The sequence below is a fragment of the Nelumbo lutea genome, chromosome 2 (assembly GCF_056320005.1).
Source record: "Nelumbo lutea isolate HS-2025 chromosome 2, American lotus-T2T, whole genome shotgun sequence".
In the NCBI taxonomy this organism is placed as follows: Eukaryota; Viridiplantae; Streptophyta; class Magnoliopsida; order Proteales; family Nelumbonaceae; genus Nelumbo; species Nelumbo lutea.
This window is the reverse complement of record NC_142685.1, coordinates 37,300,467-37,321,624: the sequence shown is the minus strand read 5'-3', so window position 1 is coordinate 37,321,624 and position 21,158 is coordinate 37,300,467. Positions and strand designations below refer to the sequence as shown.

The following is a 21,158-nucleotide window of genomic DNA, read 5'->3' as shown; positions in this document are numbered from 1 at the left end:
CTGATCGGAGCAAAGGTCCAAGTGATTCCTACGGTTGAATTTTGAGGGCCAGAATTAACATGGTCTTAATATCCTTTCTATTCAAGATCATGTGGCAAGACCATGATTCTATTTCTTGCTTATTATGTTCACAACCCAATAATCCTACAATGGGGAGAAAAACTCATAAAAGCATTTAAATGTAATAAAGGGTGTATTCCACTCCACCGTCTCACCTTCATGGAAACATGGAATAAGAAAATGTGTTATGGAACGTAGGGACTTTATTTTCAGGACTTCGAAACAGGAAAGGGTCATCCATAAGTTCCACACAGTAGATCTGAATGGATCTGCCTTTGAATGTTCATCCCTGAAATACTCTCCTCATGAATCCCTGCACTGAATTCCCCATTCCTGCACCAACAGCTTCTGCCAAGTACTTCGCCTGCAAAATATCCAAAGCATTTCAGTAAAATGATCTCAACATTAAGCCCAACCTAAAACATAACAACCAAAGCATTTGAAAGGTAGGAAGGAACACATGATAGACTATGAGAGATTACCTCTTGAAGAGTTTTCCCAAGATCAAAAGCATCTTTCACTCGGCGATCCAAAAAAGCCCATGTATCACGAAAATCTGTAAAATTTCAGTACAAATATAAATCAGCTTGGATGCAGTCTAACCCCCCATCCCCCCCCCCCCCCCCCCCAAAAAAAAAAAAAAAAGAAAAAAAAAGGGTAAAGACAAATGAAATGAAAAAAAGAAATCAAAGGGGATGGTTGGAGGAAAACTATGGCATCGAAACCAACTATTTTTCATTCATAATCACCTGCAGAATTTCAGAGTTCAAACATCCTAACATAAATTCAACTCAAAGGAGTTCAGAAAAGAATGAACCTGGTGAATTATCAGTCAGCATGTAAACCTCAGATGCAGAATATATGCCTCCAAGGATTGTGCGCTTCAGATACCAATCAATATCAGATGCTTGGTCTCCAACAGCATGCCAGATTTCATCAACCAGCATTGCCCGCTGCTTAAAGCTAGTTGTGATATTCAATGGTTGGGACTTTTTACAAGTGCAGAAAATGTCATTAAAAAAGAGAATTAGGTTTTTGGGCTCAATCCCTGAAAATCCAAGCGGAAGTGAGTATATGTAGCATCAAACCTGGATGCTTAGTGCTTGAGGCCATTTTGATATGTATGGTGTCTGCATTTCTAGGCGAATTTGAACAAGCTTTGAGATCCGCTCACTGGGTATCAAGTTTCCTAACTCTTCTGAGTCAATTCTGTCAATCAATCTCTGTAGGCAATCATCCATGAAAAACTGCATAGAAAAGAAAACATTTCTCAAACTTGATACCTTGACTGTTCACGCAAAGAAAACAAGCTTAGATCTGCAGAACTTAACTATAATGAGCACATTTTCTTCAACAGCAAGGCAGAGGTAGAAATACCCAATATGAATCAACTACTCAATGATCAAATCTTTGGGTTCCACAAATGAGTGTTTTAAAAGGCAAGGGAGGCATATGCCTAGAGGCCCTGAGGCATATAACAGTGGTGTTGATGCCTCTGAGGTGTATGCCTCATACACCTCTTGCATGAGGCATATGCTAGAGGTGTAGAGAAATGAAAGAAAAGAAAAGGAAAGGGAGGAGAAGGGGGAAGAATTTGGGCAGGGGACTCTGCCTCCGGGACCCCCTTGGGCCTTGGCTGGGAGGCTTCACCCCCCCCTTCCCCAACACAATGCTGCTCAATTTGTTTTTCTTTTATCAGTAACAGGACCATTTCATTAATGAAAAAAGGAGAGATAGGTACAAAGGCAGGGGGAGAAGGGAGATAAACTCTCTTAACTCCCCCAAGAAGCTAAAAAGTAATAGATAAACCCAAAACTTTTGATTTCTGCCCACCCTTGTCTGGCCAGTGCATATGCAAAAGAGTTAGGACACCTCTTGACCCAAATCTCACTATCATACCCCGAGTAAACTACTTAAGGATAATGTTTTATTCAAGTAGGGTTGTTCATCAAACTGATGAAACTGGCCAAACAGACCAACCTGACCCAACTCGACCCAACTTGATCGGTTTTCTAATAATTTCAGTTGGCTTCGGTTCAGCCATTATGCTAACCTGAGAGGTCGGGTTGGTTTTGGTTTGGTCATTTGCAAACTGAACAAAATTGACTCAACCTGACCATAGATATATATATTAATATTTTATTTTTTAAATTTAAAATTTCTAATATGGGAAAGTGGGAAATTCCCATATTTCCTAGTTTGAGATGTTTTATATTGTAAATTTTATTTTTTTTTAATAATACTGTTACAATTTTTTAAATCTAAACCTAATTTTTTAAGCTTAAATCTTTTGAACCAACTGACCAAACCGATACAACCTGGGTTGGCCAGTTTTCACTAATAATCAGTTGGTTTTGAGTGACCAACTCCCCAACCCGACCAGGTCAGCTCTGTTGGCCAAACAACCTCTAACCAAACTGAACCGACCCATGAACACTCCTACATTTAAGTAACTCCACATGCTACTCTACTCCTTTTTCAACCATTATATTACCAACTTAGAGTCTCTTTCAATAATCAAGTTCCTTATGTTAAATTCCTTAACCCTCTTAACACCTTCCAAGACAACCATAACTTCAGCTTGGAGAGAATCTCCTTCCTCAATTTGGCCTGAAACCATAGCATTAACCTCACCCTCCTCATTCCCAACGATGCCTCTGATGTCTAATGCCTGAAGAGCCTTCACTGCTGCCATCAAAATTCAACTTTGTGAAGCCATGATCCGGAAGAGATCAGAATGGATGACGAACATTCTTACTAGGGGCTGAATAAGCCACTTCCTTCCAATTGTTCAGCAGAGCTGTTGCAGAAATGTCTTCAAATAACTACATAGATTTCAACTATTTTATGACCCTTGTAGTGATTACCTCAATAATTGCCCCTCTGCTCCTCTCCTTATCAGCAAATATCCTCTGATTTCTTTCCTCCCAAATTGTCTAGTAAACTGCAGCTCTTGTGCATCTCCACAATACGTCAATACCTTTCCCCTCTTCTTTCCAACTACTACCAGCAAAAGAATCAAAGAGGCTTCATACATCTTGTTTGTTTTCTGTGTGTGTTGGGGGGTTCAGCTAGTGTTATGCATCTTCATTCTTCTTATTACAAGACATTTTTCATTAAAAAAAAAAGAAAAAAGATGAGATCCTCCTTCATCCTAACCCCCTCCCCCTTCTTCCTCCTCATCCCCCTCCTCTTAAGGAGGCGTATGTGCTTGGGAGGCTTATGCCTCACACCTCCAGGTAGTGGATAAGTGGAATGCCTCATATCATGCCTCTGCGTTTTAAAACATTGCCAACAAACTAATGCTAATGATTTTAGATTTAGTGGAACATAGATTTGCAAGGGTATGGAAGGAACAAACCAACAAATTAATTAGACCACCAGCTCCAAATTCAATGAGAATACCATAATTTTCATGACAACCCTCTCTCACCTCTATCCTCCGTAGTGGTAGTTCTGCTAGGCTGGAGTTGTTAAGCAATACATCAACCTTAAAAACTACTTATGAAAAAAGAGCTGAATATGGAGCAAAAGCAACATCAAAGGCCTTGAAGAAATCCAAGGTTTTGAATTTTCACCTGCGGGGGACATTCACCTGCCAAAATGAACCTACTAGCTCTAAAAGTTGTTACTCTTCTGCAGATATCATTCTTTTGTTGTTGAATACAAATACTGTACATCCATTGTAGCAATTGCTTCAGTTGACCAAAACCCTCTTGGAGGAGGAACATAAAGACCTCAAATTCTCCTTTATAGGCAGTTTCTTAACTGCTAGAATCAGCCTCAACTACTAATAGTATATAACAGAACCAAGAGGACAAAGAGTTACATTAGTTGCTTACTGTTTCAGGTAGAATGTAGAGCCTATGATAAACAAAGATAGTCAGCCAAACTTCAGTTTACTTCAGATAATGGAACTACATACAACAGCCCTTGGGGAGAGTGTTGACTCCTGGTCCCATTTAAGAATCTCAAACCATTTTAACATTCTTTTTTTCCATCACTGGATGCTTATACCTTTTTTGGGTAATTAGTTGTTACTGATACAATAATCCACAAGTTCCTTGAATCAGTATATCTCTGTTCTAAAGCTAGGCAGACAGATTTGCCCTGGGTTTAGTATGAAGTTCTTTAGAGAAGAAAATGTGAGATGGCAAAGATACAAGTATATGGGGTGCCTAACTAGTAACTAATGCCCTCACCCTAAAAGAGAAAATATTATTTTAGGACCATTATGTGATGCCGAAGCATTTGATGGCCTGGAAGTTTAAAACTGCAAGAAGAAAAGAAACTCAAATCATATGAAAGCCCAAGCCCGTCATCAAGACCAAAATTGTAATTAGATCCATACCCATATCCAAACCCATGTCTTTTACCCATTCCCATTCCCATTATCCATATCCACATTCCGTGCACAAAATCCAAGTCCATGACCAGTCAACCCATTAATTGGTGCATGAATTGGGAATTAATACAAATTCAATGAACTTGGTCTTGAAGTTTTCTTAGAATCAAAGAAGGCATATGGAAGGTCAATAATAGGGGTGTCCACGGTTTGGTCAACCAAACCATGGGCAATTTTAGCAAACCGAACCAGTGGTATCGGTTTTTCGATTTCTCCAAACTGAAACCAAACCGGTACCACCGGTTAACCTGTCCACAGGTTTCGGTTTTTGACCGGTTTTTATGTTTATAATCAAGGTTCAAAATATCGATACGCCGGTAGGGGTGTATCGGACGAATCGATACTGCTTTTTGTTGTGTTTTGTTTTTTATTTTTTTTTTACAACCGGTTCAGGGGGCCGGTTTAGGGCTCCTCCACCCCCTAAACCGGTTAGACCCCCGATACACCCATTGTAGGGGCATATCGAAGGGGTCCTGGAACGATATGTACCGGCCGATACTTTGAACCTTGTTTATAATATATATTATATAAATATATGTATAATATTATATTATAAATAATAAATGATATATAATATATTATAAATATAATATATATATATATTTATAATATATATAAAATATGCATATAAATATATATACTGGTCAATTCGGTTAACCACATTTTGCGGTTTGGTTCGGTTTTTCAGTTTTTCATGGACAAAGTCAATAATCATCTTGAAGTCTTAGTCACTAAGAAATGTATGGAGGGTTAAAGTTGTAACCAACGTTCAAAGTATCAACAGTTTTTGTTTTTGTTTTTTCAAAAATGACTCAGGAGGTTGGTCTTAGGCCTGCCTACCCCGTGAAATAGTTAAAAATCCCCAAAGGCCTTTATTTTGCATATCGAAGGCCTTTTGTGCTGATACGATACGATATTCTCGATACAGGGCATACCATGTTGAAAATTTTAACCTTGGTTGTAATTTTTTAGAGAATTAATTAGAGTGTAGTAATTAAGATTTAATGCTAGTTTCCTCCTTTGCAAGAAAGCTTGCTTATATAAAGGAATGTACTGGTCTGTTTTCGGCAGTGAATGAATTGAGTATTTTTCTTGAGCATTTGTGCCTTGGTGGTGTGGCTCCATAATTTTCTTAGAGGCGTGACTCCTCTAACTGATTGGTGTAACTCTAATCTGGAATTAGGGTTCTAAGGTGACTCCAAAGATTGTAATTCAAGGCTGTGTGGTTCATCTCTCTACTATCTTTCTCAGCATCCTGTCACATATCTATCATTCTCAAGTTGCATATCTGGGTTTTTGGGCCATGCTGTATTAAATTGACATCAGAGCTCTAGGTTGTTTCTTGCCAATGGCAATTAGAAATGACTTATTCTCAAGTTGCCATTGGTTGTGAGTTGGATACAAAGTGAGGAATTGAAGCTATGGAATTACAGCAATGAAGAGAAGAAAATTAGATGGCTGACGAGAGACATGGAGGTATCTTTTAATTGGATTACGTGTCTTGCTAACTCCTTAGCTGATGCATTGGCCAAACAAGGGGTGGGGAGAGAGGCCTTATTCTGGGCACAGTTGAAAGTGAGGGTATTGGTGTGAGGAAAGATAAGAGATTTTATCTCTCACTGTCTTACTTGGCATTGTTGTATTTCTATATTATGTACACTTCTTAATTAATGATTAATACACCTTTGCAGTTATTGATAAAAAAAAAATCAGAAATGACTTATAAAAAAATGGCAATTAGAAATGGTACACAATATTGTAGAAGGCTGACTGATTGACAATGTGATGATTTATTGCTGCAACTAATGCAATAAATAGAGAATGTAAGTGATCGTTTCACTAATTTGAAGATGGAAGACACTAGTCAACCACACCCCAACAGCAAGCAATACCACTAAACAGCCATAAGCAAGCCACATCAATCAGCTGGAAACAACAATGGTAAAGCTTCAGCTAGGACATCAAAATGTGACATTGAATGCTACAGGTGTAGAGGTTAAGGGTCACTTTGTTTCCATGTGTTCTACTAAAAATCTTAATCTTTGTGAAGAAGAGGAAGAACAACAAGAAAAAGATGAGCAAGTAGAAGAGAAGGTTAATGATGAAGATAAGATTGATTGAGCTCCAAACATTACTATGGTGGTATGTCGAATTTTGACTGCTCCAAAGGAAGCTGTTAAAGAAGATTGGCATCACACCAACATCTTTCACAAACTAATGTGAAATGTGGAAATCAGTACGTATAACATATCACTGATGGTGGTAGCAGCACGAACGTGGTCTCACAAGAACTTGTTGACAAATTGTAGTTAACAACTAAGAAGTACCCATACAAAGTTGAATGGGTCAATGACATGACAATTCCAATAACTGGACACTGGTTAGTTACTCTATAGGCAATTGTTATGTTGATTCAGTGTGGTATGACAAAATTCCTATTTGAGTTGCTCACATCTTATTAGGAAGATCATGAATCTATTATAGAAAGGTATTACATGATGGGGAAGCTGACACCTATTCATTACTTTATAAGGGCATAAAACCAGTTGTTGCCCATGAATGATAAAGAGCCTCTTATGAAGAGACAAGACTTTACCATGCTGTCTATGAGGAGGTTTTCAGTTGAAAGAAACAAATGAAGGATTGTTTATGCCCTTGTGACTTGAGAAGTGCCTGTTGAAGATTTTAGCCAGCCCTTTGAAGTATTGACTTAAAGTGAAGGATCTTTTGAATGACATTTCAGACTTGATTCTAAAAGAGCTTCTTAATGAGTTCCCACCCTTGAGGGAAATCCAACATGTTATTGATCTTCTTCCTGGATCTATTTTGCCCAATACCAACCTATAGAATGAATCCAGCTGAGCATGAAGAACTCAAGAAGCAAGTAGAGGATGATGGATTGCTCAACAAAGAATTTGTTTGAGAAAGCCTTAGTCCTTGTGTCATACCAGCTCTTCTTACACCTAAGAAGGATGGTAGTTGATGTGCATTGATAGTTGGGAAATCAATAAAATAACTATTAAACATCGGTTTCCTATAACAAGGCTTGATGATATGCTCGACATGATGACCGGAACTACTGTATTTTCTAAGGTTGATCTCTGAAGCAGGTACTACCAAATTCGAGTTTAACGGGAAATAAGTGGAAGACCACCTTCAAAACAAAGGATGGGTTGTACAAATGGTTAGTAATGCCTTTTGGACTAACCAATACTCTGATCACTTTTATGAGGGTGATGACTCATGTACTCCAATCCTTTCTTGGCAAGTTTGTAGTTGTTTATTTTGATGATATCTTGGTATATAGCCATGATAAGGAAGAACACCAAAATCACCTTAGACAAGTGATGCGAGTTTTACGAGCAAAAAAAGCTATATACCAATCCCAATAAATGCACTTTTATGGCTGTACAAGTTGTATTTTTAGGACTTGTTGTCTCTGGACAAGGACTATAAGTTAACCCAAAAAAGGTGAAATCCATCCTAAACTGGCCTATGCTAGCCAGCATATCTGAAGTTTGTAGCTTTTATGGATTGGCCACATTCTACAAGAGGTTTATTAGAAATTTAAGCACTATCATGACTCCCATCACATAATGCCTAAAAAAGGGGACTTTTCAATGGACCAATGCTACAGCTAAGGCATTTGAAGGCATTAAGGATCGACCAATAAAAACACCAATCTTGTGATTGCCAGATTTTAACACAGTTTGAATCCCATTTACAGGACAACCTAGAAGCTTTAGGGTTGGACCATATACACCTCCTCCAAATTCCCAGTAAGGAAGGTATTCTTAACATGAGTTGATGAAGGCTCCAATCTATGTTAGTAGTTTAAGACAAAATAACTTGTAGAGGGTTTATTTTAGCAATTGGGGTAAAGGTCTCTGCATAATCAACCCCATACACTTGTGAGAACCCCTTTCGCCAGTGTGAGCTTGTCTTATACTGCCAGTCCCAAGCCCGGATAAAGGAGGAAGGTGAGTCAGGTTGGCAACCAACAGTAAAACTTTTGCCAAATTCACATGATATGGATCCTGATTTGTCGTTTTTTGCAAGGCTTTATAGAACAGATTGGTGAAACAGGATTCATGTAGCCAACCCCATATAGTTGGGATAAGGCATGGATGATGTTGATGAGGAAGATGACACTTGTGACAACACTATTGCGACCAATCTTGCTTTTCTACCAAAACATCTACCCAATGTTTCATCAAGGATAACCATTTACATTGTACAAGTTCTTTCCCTTCAAGAAGATCAACTAATTCTCATGTGTTGTTCTTATGAAATGCACCAATCTTCTCCTTCATAGCATCTATCCATTTAGGTAAAGCCAAGGCTTCTGTAACATTCTTAGGGATAGACACATTAGAAATAGCAAAAAGAAATCATGTAAGGAAGATGATAAATTATTGCAAAAGGTGAAATGGGCAATAAGATGTTTGGTAGTGCATGAAAGCAAGGTTCAACCATTCAAAGTATCAATACGTATCGGCCCATATCGTGCGGATGGCTTACCGATACGCCCCTCCAAGGGTTGTATCAGGTCAGCCACTGGTTCAGAGGGTAGTCGGGCCTCAAACCGATCCCTTTGAACCGATTTCGGGAAAAAAATGTGTCAATATTTAGAACCTTGGGTACGTATCGCCCGATACGTATCGTGCCAATGGCTTACTAATACACCCCTCTAGGGATTCTATTGGGTCAATCACCAGTTCAGAGGGTAGCCAGGCCTTAAACTGACCCCTCTGAACCGGTTTCGAAAAAAATAAATAAAACGTAAAAAAAAAATGTACCGACACAGGCCGATATTTAGAACCTTGCATGAAAGGGACATCTTTAAGAATAGAAATGGGAAATCAAGATTATCAGTAGGAACAAGCTTACCTTGTTTTGCAGATGTGTAATACCCTTCAAGTTTGCCTTCTGCAAGCCAATTGGTGTTTGTTGCATGGTTTTTTATCTCTCTACATCTTGTGATATGTGGTGATCCTTATGGTGACGAGAACTAACACAAAGAGGTATGGAATCTACAAAAGATGAAATGAGACTAGTATAGACATAGGAAGACAAACTTGCCTCTCATCTAGACAGAGTCCTTCCCCTAAGGAGAGGGAGGGAAGAAAGGTTGACTATCAAAAATGGCACACCCAAAGAGAAAAAACTTTGAGGACAAAGGATCAAAACACTTATAACCTTTTTGAGAGGAAGGATAACCAAAGAAGACAAATGGGATAGACTTAGAGTCTAGCTTACCACATGAGGGAGATAAATTGTGGACAAAACAACAACCACCAAAAATATGAAGAGGAATGGGCAATAGAGGATATTGAGGAAATAACAAATGATATGGGGTTTGATAATGCAAGATAAAGAAGGCATCTATTTATCAAGTATGTTACAGTCAACACATTGCAATAAACCACAAGCAACTTCATGTAAATGTCGGCTCTTCTTTTTTAGTAACACCATTTTTTATGGTGTTTTAGGAGAAGAATTCTGGTGGATAGAACCACAAGCAACAAAAATCTCCTTCGAATCACATTTAAGGTATTCCTTTTTTTTTTTTTTTTGAAAAGGTAAAGTAAAATTTGTATTAATCAAAAGGAGAAAACATGCATAGCTGCTAACTGTACAAGCTTACGTACAACTGAGCACAAATTTAAGAAAACTCAAAAAAAATTTACAGCCACACAAGAGGCCAGAGCATCCCCCTTGAAGAGCAAATTGGTACTCAGCTACCCTCTGAGGTCATCTACAATTAAGTTTATCACCCTTTCAACCTGAAGTTGCTTTTGATAAAGAATCTTCCTATTTCTTTCGCTCCATATTGACCACAGAACTGCCAGAGGAATTGCTTTCCACAAGATCCTACTTTTTCTGCTCTTACCCCTGACTTTCCAACTTTCCAGAAGGGCCTTTACAGAATTAGGTAATCAAGTAGAACACTGAATAGCTTTGAGAAAGTGTGCTCGGATTTTTGAAGAAAACTTGCAGTGGAGAAACGAGTGATTGGAGGTCTGTTCCCCCTTACCACATAAAATGCAGGTTACATCTGACAGAACTAAACCTTTTCTAATCAACATCACCTTCATCAAGCACTTTTCTTCAGCAGCCACCCAAACAAAAAACTTCATTTTAGAGGGGGCCAAACCACTCCACACTAATTGAATGGGGAAAGAGCCTAGGGATGCAGACTCTAAACCAGAATAAAAAGATTTCACTAAAAGGCTTCAGACTTTGACCAACCCCAACAGCTCCTATTCTTTGTGTTGTCATACTGAAACATTTGTATCTTAATATAAAACTAAGTAGAGACCATATGATGGAAGTCTTGAATCCTTGGGAACTTCCACCCTAGAGTGGAGAGGATATATCCATGTTCACCTTGAGTAATCATCAATAAAGCTAATAAAATATTTGTAACCACCCTCATCAGTAAAAGAAGTAAGGCTCCATACATTGAATGCGCAACATGGAGAGGACATTCGGATCTTTTATTACTTTGAGGAAAAGTTCATATACTCAATTGACACATTTGAAATTGCAAACAGGACACCAAAACAGACTTGAACAACTCAGGAAACAAGACTCTTAAAGACACAAAAGACAAATGCGCAAGAAGGTGGTGCCACAAAAGAGAAATGCCCAGGACTCTATTTTCAACTTGAGGTGGAGTGTTGAAAAATGGATTGTAACTGTGTTTTTCTTTTCTTATTGTTCCTATTAGACAGTGGGCTTGCTTATTTTTCTCTTCTTTTATTTCCACAAACTACTATAAATAGGACTGGGAGACACAATGGCTCCATTATTTGGAGTTCTCTCCAACTCTCTTCTACCATCATTCTCTCTTACAATAATATAGTTTTTTCTCTTATTTTTCTGTATTTTCTCCTTCAACTATCTTCTCTTGAACTTTCTTTTATTTCCAGCACCTACAGTTCTTTCACTATTTTAACAGATTAGGGGCAGCACCAACAAAAGAATTTACATATGTACAAATTTATTGGCTAAAAATGAAGCAGGGACTAACATCAGAGTTTAAAAATGAAACAAGTTTACATCATTCTCTCTTACAATTCTACAGTTTTTCTTTTCTTTTATTTTTTCTGCATTCTCTGCTTCAACTATCTTCACCTCTTCAACCCTCTTTTATTTCCAGAAACTACAGTTCTTTCACCATTTTAAAAGATTAGGGGTAGCACCAACAAAAGAATTCACACGTGTACAAATTTATTAGCTAAAAATGAAGTGGGGACTAACATAAAAGTTTAAAAACAAAACAAGTTTACACCTCTACAAGTGCAGCTTCTTTTCTGGGGAAAGATCCAATAATAGAAGGAGACACCCCAACATCCCTTGCCCCTTTAATCATGGCTGCTTCAGTCCATCCCAACCTAACCTGCAAAGCCACAATGACAATTCAAAACTGGATAGTCAAATAAAACTTGCCAAAATAATTCAGTATATTTTCTCCTAATTTTTGCCTAAATTTGACATTTTTAAAAACAAAAGGAGAAAACAGATTGACAAAGCAGAGTAATGCACTAATACTATGATCAGAATGAGGAGGTCCCACAAAACAGGAAGGGGGAAATCCAGATTGGATGCACTAACCACATGATGAAGGGAAGCTCGAAGGACACAGGCCTGCTCATCTTGGTATTCAACTCTCTGCCTTTGTTCTTCTTTTGAGCTGTAGGTCTCATAGTGAGGACTTGCCGCACCTTCTGCAGTTGATGATGATGATGATGATGAAGCCTTGATTTCAGGGTGTAGTTGATAATTATTAGGATTTGGGGGAGATAAAGGTTGAGTATTGGAATCTGTGGAGAAATGAGAATAGTTGCTAGTGATGATAGGAGAGAAAACAAAATGTCTATTTGTATTATTGATATAGGATGGAAGCACAAAAAGGCGCTTCACCACCGAGCGATACATCTCAAAGATGCTAGGAGCATTCAGTGAGATTTAGAGCAAGAGGTTCTGCTTGCAGAAAAGTGGGGGAAAAAGATCAAAAGCCTTGTAAACAGGTAAGGCATACATCAAAACAGCTCTGCTACAGGTTAAATGTATCTATACACAATTAAGTAAAAACCAATCAGGCAGCAGCACATAGGAAAAAAACATAGACCAAACATAAGAACAACAAACATAGAAGGCATGCATCAAAACAATTTTGCTACAGGTTAGAAAAGGCATACATCAAAACCATTCTGCTACAGATTAATGTTATCTTTAATGTGGACAAGAAAAATTAACAGTGCATACTACACTGAACAGAAAAGACATACACAAATAGGTGTACTATAAAGCATATATAATTCTTGTTGTGAGTTCAAAAACCTAGTTGGTTACTTTCCCAACAAACTAGAAGCAGAACCTGACCACACAGGTATGTCAACAAGGAGCCCACATTTGTAGCTTAAAAGCACCATGGTAGAACTAAGATGAGAAAAACTTGCACAGGTTATACCGGATTGAAGAGATCATAGGTAAAACGATCACATATTTATAACGATTACAGATATTAGTGGGTTGGGTTAAGTGGTAAACCTGCATTGAACCAATCCTATCATATTAGGGTTGGGTCAGCCTTAAAAGGGTTTAGGGTTGGTTGTATCTTTATAATCTTTTTCTTCAGTTTTCCTTTTTTTTCTTTTTTTTTTTTTTACTTTCTTATAAATATCAATCTTCTATAATTTTTCAGCACATAAAAAACAAGAAACTAAAACATTTAGACAAAATAGAAATCAGGGGATAATCAATATCCTGATGGTGAGCAATGAATGCAAATGATCCACAACAGAAGGGAACAAAGTTGTATCTGATGTGTGATCCATAAAGGGAAGATGCCAACTACACACATAGGTGTAATTGATAGCAAAACTGATCTGCAATTAACTCATAAAAAAACAGAAAAAACTGGTATGCAATTAACAAAATGCCTACTTTGAGAACTTGAACAAATTGAAACAAGGACACCAGTGCATTAGATGCTAAGTAATCAAAATATTTAAAACAGAGCATCCTAACAAGGCTAATACATTGGTCAAAAACCCTGAACTCCTTACAGTTTTTCACTTTTGATGACTTCTGGAAGAACTGGTTGGAAGTGGCAAATAGTTCTACAGGAAGAAGCAGATCCATTACAGCTTGGACTCCACCTTTGGAAGGGTTTATAAAACTGAATTTTGATGGGACCAATCAGGATAATCCTGGCTTGTATGGAGTAGGTGGGAGTCTTGAGAAATGAGGAAGGCTCTGTCTTATCTTTGTTTTTGGGGCCTGTGGGTATAGAAGACTCCACTAGGGCTAAGTTGCTTGCTGCTGTACAAGGCATACAGATTGCAAATCAACTTGGGATTAGAGGTGTAAAACGGGCCATGCTGGGCCAGCACGGCATGGCCCGCATGCGGCCTGTGCAAAGTGTGGGCCGTGCTTCCCTCCCCTGGGATACTTTGGGGGGTTGGCCTGGCACGGCCCATGGCCCAACCGCCCAAGCCCACGGGGATTCATGCCGTGCTGCAAGCTGGGCTGGTCCACGGGCTGAGCCTAGGGTCAGGCTGGGCCAAGCCATGTTTTTAAAAATTAAAAAAAATAATGAAAATTTTAACATAAATTAAAAAAAATAGACAAAAAATAAAAAAAGATCTTAAAATTTTATTTTATATGAATTTTGATGTATATAATTGTTTATATATTCAATAATAAAATGAAATAATATAATAAAATTGAAAATAAAATTATATATTATATATTACATATAGTATATAATATATAATATATTCATATTATATTATATATATATATGGACCGTGCCGCTCGATTGTGTTGTGCTATGCCAGCCCATGGGCCTAAAACCCTACGTCTGGCATGGCCCATACAACCATGCTGTGCTTGGCACAGCCCGCAGTCCGTCGTGCCGGACCAGCTCAAAATCGTGTCAAACCGCAAACGACATGACCCAATTTACACCTCTACTTGGGATGAACAACTTAGTCATAGAGGGTGATTCTATGGTGGTTGTGGGGTGGTTGCCGAAGTCGGATTCTGTTACTTGGAAGTATAGAGATCCACTAAAGAAAATTAAGTGGCTGACTTTGCATATGACTAACAAGGGTGAACAGGCCTCTGCTAATGCAATGGCATATTTGTTAGCCAAACAAGGGGCTGCTAGGGATTCTCTTTCTTGGGCTGTGTTGTAATTTTCAGTTTCAGCTTTAATTGTATAAGGGTGATGCTGCATCTCGTTCCCCCCTTGGGATGCTTGTATCAGTTTTTATCCTTTGATAATAAACTCAAATTCATTTATCAAAGAAATCAAAATATTTAAAACACACAAATAAGACACAAAGATGCATGAAAAAGATTCCGATCAAAGTTTAGCATAGTTATATTGGAGATATACAACAAGCGGATTCTATAAGGAAAATGCAAAAGTGTGAGAATATAAAAAAAGATAACAATGAATATTTTAGTAATTATTCATAAATGTCTCTCAAAATCAAGAAGCTGAATAACTACCAACTAAGAATGACCCACAGTAAGAACATATTCTTTTTGCTTTCTTAGTGGGTCAGATTACCATGCAGAACTACCAATAAGAAAAAATGATTGGTCTGCAGAACTGTACAAACAATAACCCAAAAACGAAAACATTATAACTTTTTTTTTATTGAAAATAGTAACTTCATTAAACAAAACTTAAAATAAAACTGTCACCCTAGAGTAGGGTTTGAGGTACAATCACCGAGTCACACAACTTCCCAGAACATGTTCCCCCTAACAGCCCACTGTTAAGCTAATGTATCCGCTAAACCATTAGATGATCTTCTTATCCACTTGAAGTAGACACCAATCTCTCTTGTTAGGCTGATAATTTCCCTCATCGACTGCCTATGTATCCATGCCCCCAAATAACCTGATTGCAGCCACCCCATTACCAGCTTTGAATCCCCTTCTACTTCTACTTGTTGTAGTCCTAGCTGCTTTGCGTATCTTACACAGTTACACCTTGTAGTAATGTCATTATTTTCGCCCTCAAAGAGTCGCCCACACCCAATGTTTTAAAAATCGACCCAGAGGCCGAACCGTTTTTGCCTCCGGGTTGCGGGTCACCGGTTTGACCCGCCAGGTCGAACGGTTCAGACCGTGCCATGTTAGTGCATATATGTATTAAGTATATATATATATATATATATATATATAAGTGTGTGTGTGTATATATATGTATAAATATTTATTTTAGCAATAAATAATGTATAAATATGTTTTAGATGGTTATATGTATTATTTTGTATTTAATTTATGTTTTTTTAATTCAGTTTTTAATTTTTTATTTATAAAAATATTAAAAATTGCAATTTGAGGCCAAAAAGGGTTTTTTTTCATGAAAATAGTGGGGCAAGGCACCTACGGAAATTTGGGACACAGATCTCGAAAAGTTATCCAAAATAAAATAAAATAAAAAAACACCCCAATTGGACATTGGAGTGCAAAGTTATGACCTCCAAAAGTTTACGTGCATTGAGTGTGCAACCCACAACCCGGTCACTGGGTCAAATGGGTCAACGATCAAACCGGACAGGTCAAACTGTTCTTGACCAATTCAATGGTTTTGATCGTTTGATAGGTCTTGACTGAACTGGACCCAGAATCCTGGTCGGGCGATGGTTCGAATGGTTCGACCGGCCGGCTCAACGACGGGTTGAAAACATTGCCCATACCTATTGGGCCCGAGAACAATGTTAAAATTCTGCCTTCTCCATCTCTGAAGACACCCTTATACCAGAGGGTCCTGGGTTGCCTAAAGAACTACCATCAGCTTTATTCTGTTTTGAGTTGGTGGGGACCAAAATTCCTATAACACAGGTTTAAGGGCGCTTAAATTTGCCACAACACCCTAATTCCTATAAATATCTTCAGCTGAGAAGTCTCTAAGTACATGCAGAAAGTGTGGCCACTTCACGCAGATTCAAGTGTCGGAACTTAAGTCCGTATAAGTCCACCCTTCCCAAGATCCCGAATATCCAGGACATTATAACTTGAGAAAACATTATAACTTGACAAACTTGAGAAAACAGATTTTCAAGTCTGAGGGTGGCCGCTTCATGCAGAAAGTGTCGGAACTTAAGTCCGTATAAGTCCACCCCTCCCAAGATCCCGAATAGCCAGGACCAGCATTGAGTAATAACCTTCACATTAGTTTGACAAGTTGCTGCAGAAATCATCTTAAGAATAAAAGAAACAACATAAACTTCTAGTGGGTCAATTGAATTCATGCTACCCATCAATGTCCATAGTGACTTGAATGATCATAAGAGCAAACGCATTTGATAAGAAAAGCAATTACACAAGATCATGATTAATTCAATCCCAAGAATAGCTTGAGCTGATTGCTTACAAGAATGCTGCCAGAGAGAGACACTGCCAAAAGGAGTTCACTTGGGTCATGTTTGGTTCAATTCTCATTTTATCTCATCTTTACCTAGAATGAAATTCTATGATGGGCAAGAATTGGAAAAAATGAGCATAATGAGAAAATATTGCTGTGAACCTGATGACGCAAAAAAAAGTGTGAATGAATTCTGTTTTGCATGCTTTTTTTTGTAGTGGGATACCAAATTGTTGTCTTTGGGTAGCTTTGTTGACAGTTTGGGACCAGGGGTATTTTCGTCATTTTATAAGTCAGGTTTTTGGTCAGGGGCAGTTGGGTGCATTTCTGTTGGGCTTTGGTCTCTTGGGTCATTTTGTAACAAAAGTTATTTTTTTAGGGCTCATTTGAAGTTAGTTTTGTTCTTAAGGAGTTGCTTGTGAGAGGGAAACATCCTAGGGGCTTATGTGTAAATATCTTAACTAGCTTTTCCAGCAAGCCAGTGGGTCTTATAAAAGAGAAGGGGGCTGTTTCTATAGGGGTCTATTTTGGTTCTTTCTCTCTTGTTTGAGCTGTAGCTCAGCCCCAGCTAAGGTTTTCAAGTATTGGAAGCTTGGGTTTTGAGGAGTCGATCCATTTTGGCACCTTCCGGTCCCTCCATCACTGTGTGTCCGTGCAGGAGGCCAGCTTGCTGCCATTGTTACTGTAGTGAAACTGTTCCAGGAGGAGTTTTACTTCAGGTTCAGGTCTGAAATCCCTAAAAATCCAATTTATTTTGTTGTTTTCAGCTTGGTATTTCTTGTGATTATTGTTGTATACTTGAGGAACTGCATGTAATTTGTCATTTGTCTTTCTGTCCACATCAGAACCAAATGCTTTTTTCCAAAAAAAAAAAAAAAAAGAATTCTTTTTGAGGCAAGAATGAGAATGAATTTAGATTTGTATGGTTACAATTTCCAATCTCATTCCTTTTGAATTAACATTTTGTGCTATATTTAGGTGTGATTATTTGTAGCCCAGATTGGGCCTAAGTTTTGTTTTCAGCCTGGCCTGGGCTGCCTGGGCCCACATTAATAATTACTTACCATGTGGGTCCCGCACATAAAACCTCATTTATATGCTTTATCATTCCATTGCAAAAAAAAAAGAAAGGAAAAAGAAAAAAATTCCAATTCTACCACTATAATATATTGGTTAATTTAACTAGGCCAATTTTAAAACAAATCATGAACTTCTACTAATTGGAACTCAAAATTTAGAATTATATAACAAAAAATAAATAAGGATCCAACTCCTAGTACAACAACTAATCACTCATCAGCCATAAGTAAATCAACGCAATTATAAGGCATGACAAAAATCAAAAGATAGAACTATTTGTTGTCTTTAGGCCTAAGATTAAGAAACAAAATGTAAGCTAGACAAATCTATCCAAATAGTGAAATTAATACAGGTCAGTGCTATCATAATGTGTTGAGAAATGCTTTATGCTCTGGATGCCTTTGAGATTTTGACAGTTTTTTTTCCAAAACTTCCTATATGAGCAAGAGTTGCTAATCAGCAAAAAGTTACCTTAGCAACATGCCATGTCCTTAATGATAGATCAATGTATGCAAATATGTTTCTTCAACAACATGAAACCACCTATCATGCCAAAGTGGCTTGGATACAAATATGCAATTCCTGCCACTTTAACATGACAATCTCAAACTCGCCTTGACTAATCTATATGCATAAACAAGTGTTTAGGTTATCCAAAAAAAAGTGACCTAAGTTAAGAGCCAAGCAAAATGCAGAAGACACTGGAAGTGTGGTGCCAATAAGATCATGAATCAAATTTAAGAACCTATACTCAAAGCATTAGAAGGAGAATTATATGTTGCAAACCAGAAACAAAGTATTACTCTGTGCTTGCTAACCAGATGGCCCTGGTCGCAACTAGAAGTTTGGGTGCTCCCAACCTAAAGTCATAGTTGGAATTGATCACATGCAAACCACTTTTAGCAACTATAAGCAGATGGCTCTGCTTGCAATCGTCAGAACTGTTGCCCCAAATAGAAGGGACAAGTTTGGGTGCTCCCAACCTGACCTCAAAACTATTTTTTTCCTTGTCTTTAATTCTTATAGATAAATTACCAAATTACAAACTAAGTCCGCATCATAAACTATAATAGAACAACTCACACAATATAACAAGGAACAAAAGAAAATAAATACATATAGCTTTTTAGGACTTGCTGAAATCAAACCATCTGAACAAACTTTGGAAATGACCCAAACAATAAATTCTTGTCCACATGGCTCTGGGGTTTTGGTGTTGAGATTGATGCACTTTAACAAGAGTAATTCCAAGTAAATATGGTGTTAGCTTGTATGCCACTTTCAACCAACACGTTGTATAGCATACTCATTCAACCTTGCCCTCAAATAACCATTCAAGATTGACATCCATGAAACAGCATATCCTTTTTTTTTTTGATAAATAATGAATCAATACATCTTTCCATCATTCTATCTACCACCTTACGAGCCTCCAATAATTTACCAACTCTCAGATAACTAGAAATCAAATTATTATCTACAAACATCACAGGAGTTCTTAAACATTTTATAATGATTGCATGTAATCTTCTAACTTCTTTCACAGCATAGGATGATCAAATAAGGAAGCAAGCACATCAGGATCCCTCAACATAGAACCGAATAAATTGACTCTTGGGTTTTGTGTAGAATGGGGAACATGGTAGAGGTTATCTGAGAGTCAAAAACTATGATATTTTATGAGATTCTTGTACTACTTCTAGTTTGTCCTAATCTGTCTGCTCTCTTTTGGTGATTAGGATGGTTGAGGAAACAACAAGCTAGTTAAAATTTAGGAATGTATAAGAAGCGGGTGAAAGCATTGCAGGGATTAGCCGTTTTCACGGGAACACAGACGATTTGAATCTATGATGATCCCTATTGTTATTGCCCTAAGCAAAGAAAAGGAAGAGAGAGGAGCAAGGAGCAAAATCAGAGGGCAAGCTCTTACCAGATTCCACTCTATTGCTAAGACAGTTGTGAATAGCTCGGAGAGAGAGAGAGGGGAGGGGGGCGCAGTCCAAGGAAGAATGAGAATTGGCAGCTTGGGCACGCTGATTCGATTTTTGTGCCATAGGGCCACTTTTCATTTTTAAAAAAGGAGGCCCATGGCAAGAATTTTGAATCCAAACGCTTACATCTTGATCATTGTTGCCCAGCCTTTGCCGTCTGCCGGTGGAAAAGACGGCCAAGTAACCTATATTATCACTTTAAGATTCTTTTAAACATGGGTAACATGGCTTTGTTATCAACAGTAGGAAGGAGCCTTTCCCTCCTTCCATGGGGGATAAAATATTTTCCAAGAGCTTTAGCCATTGACACTACTGTTCTGTTACCAGAATCCTGAAATTTAATCCGAAATATATGCGTAACGTTAATTAATTCAAATTGAAGTTTGCAATGAATCGTTCCTAACTTAAATGAACACCGGATTCAAGATTTGATGCCTGTTAGTTTGAGCTTAGAATTGAGGAGAGGGTAGGAATTAGATGAAGATTGAGAGAGTGAGCGAGCCACAGAGAGAGAGAGAGAGAGAGATCATACCTGAAATGAAACACAATCACTTGCTCGGAGCTCCGACGGAGACAGAGAGACAGAGAGCTTCTACGCGGCTACGAACATCAAGACGAGCCACGTTGCTCGGGAGAACGAGGTATACTTCGATTCCGGATTATGTGGGCTCTTGTAACCAAGCACGTGTCCCTGCTTGCTAGTAGTGGTGCTGGTCGTACCTATGATAATGGCTATAGTTTAGGCTCACGCCCGGTCTAATTCGGGTTCAGGCTTAGAACGTTTATACATAGCCCATTGTGTATCAAGGTTTAAAATGTCGATACAAGAATATATATCGGTAGGCCTGTATTGGTATTTTTTATTTTATTTTTATTTTTTATCAAATCTGATTCAAAGGGGCTGGTCTACCCTTGAACCACTTGCCGACCCGAAACACCTCTTAGAGTGTATCGGGAAGGGTCTGATATGACATATATCAGGACAGGGTAGTCCGATAGAAGTATATCGCATAATACATCAACCTGAGATCTCATCTAGTCGTTCACAGTTTGATCTACCAGGATGGCCCCGAGGTTACTAATGCAATTATAAAGTATCCAAGGAGATCTATTTACATGATGCCAAGGTGTCAACCAGGTGTTCTGAAATGCTACATGTCATAATATCATTAGAAGACCAAATTACTCTTATAAGTTAAAATTTTTAGTTATAGGTTTTTTA

The 21,158-nt window shown here is 38.1% G+C and overlaps 1 protein-coding gene across 2 annotated transcripts; it reads right to left on the bottom strand.

Annotated features, from left to right (window-relative positions):
- Nucleotides 1-54: 54 nt before the first annotated feature.
- LOC148869914 (ubiquinone biosynthesis COQ9-like protein) lies at nucleotides 55-20,741 on the bottom strand. 2 transcript variants are annotated; one of them, XM_088967158.1, is made up of 7 exons: nucleotides 20,469-20,741; nucleotides 12,086-12,544; nucleotides 11,763-11,870; nucleotides 1,149-1,307; nucleotides 878-1,049; nucleotides 543-616; nucleotides 55-424 (listed from the first exon to the last, which is right to left on the bottom strand). In XM_088967158.1, exons 2-7 carry the CDS (start codon nucleotides 12,407-12,409, stop codon nucleotides 344-346), a joined length of 918 nt encoding a protein of 305 aa, XP_088823284.1. In that variant the 5' UTR covers nucleotides 12,410-12,544; nucleotides 20,469-20,741; the 3' UTR covers nucleotides 55-343. The 2 variants fall into 2 exon arrangements, with proteins under 2 accessions (XP_088823284.1, XP_088823285.1); XM_088967159.1 differs by having other exon boundaries at nucleotides 12,086-12,454; nucleotides 20,469-20,656.
- Between the last annotated feature and the right edge of the window lie 417 nt (nucleotides 20,742-21,158).

Excerpts from the sequence above, each read along its gene's own strand:
- LOC148869914 (XM_088967158.1), bottom strand. The coding sequence starts at position 12,409 with ATGTATCGCTCGGTGGTGAAGCGCCTTTTTGTGCTTCCATCCTATATC. Across the intron at positions 1,308-11,762 it reads AAGAAGCTGCACTTGTAGAG|TTTTTCATGGATGATTGCCT; the intron begins GTGTAAACTTGT and ends TTTTCTATGCAG. Across the intron at positions 1,050-1,148 it reads CTCAAGCACTAAGCATCCAG|TCCCAACCATTGAATATCAC; the intron begins GTTTGATGCTAC and ends ACTTGTAAAAAG.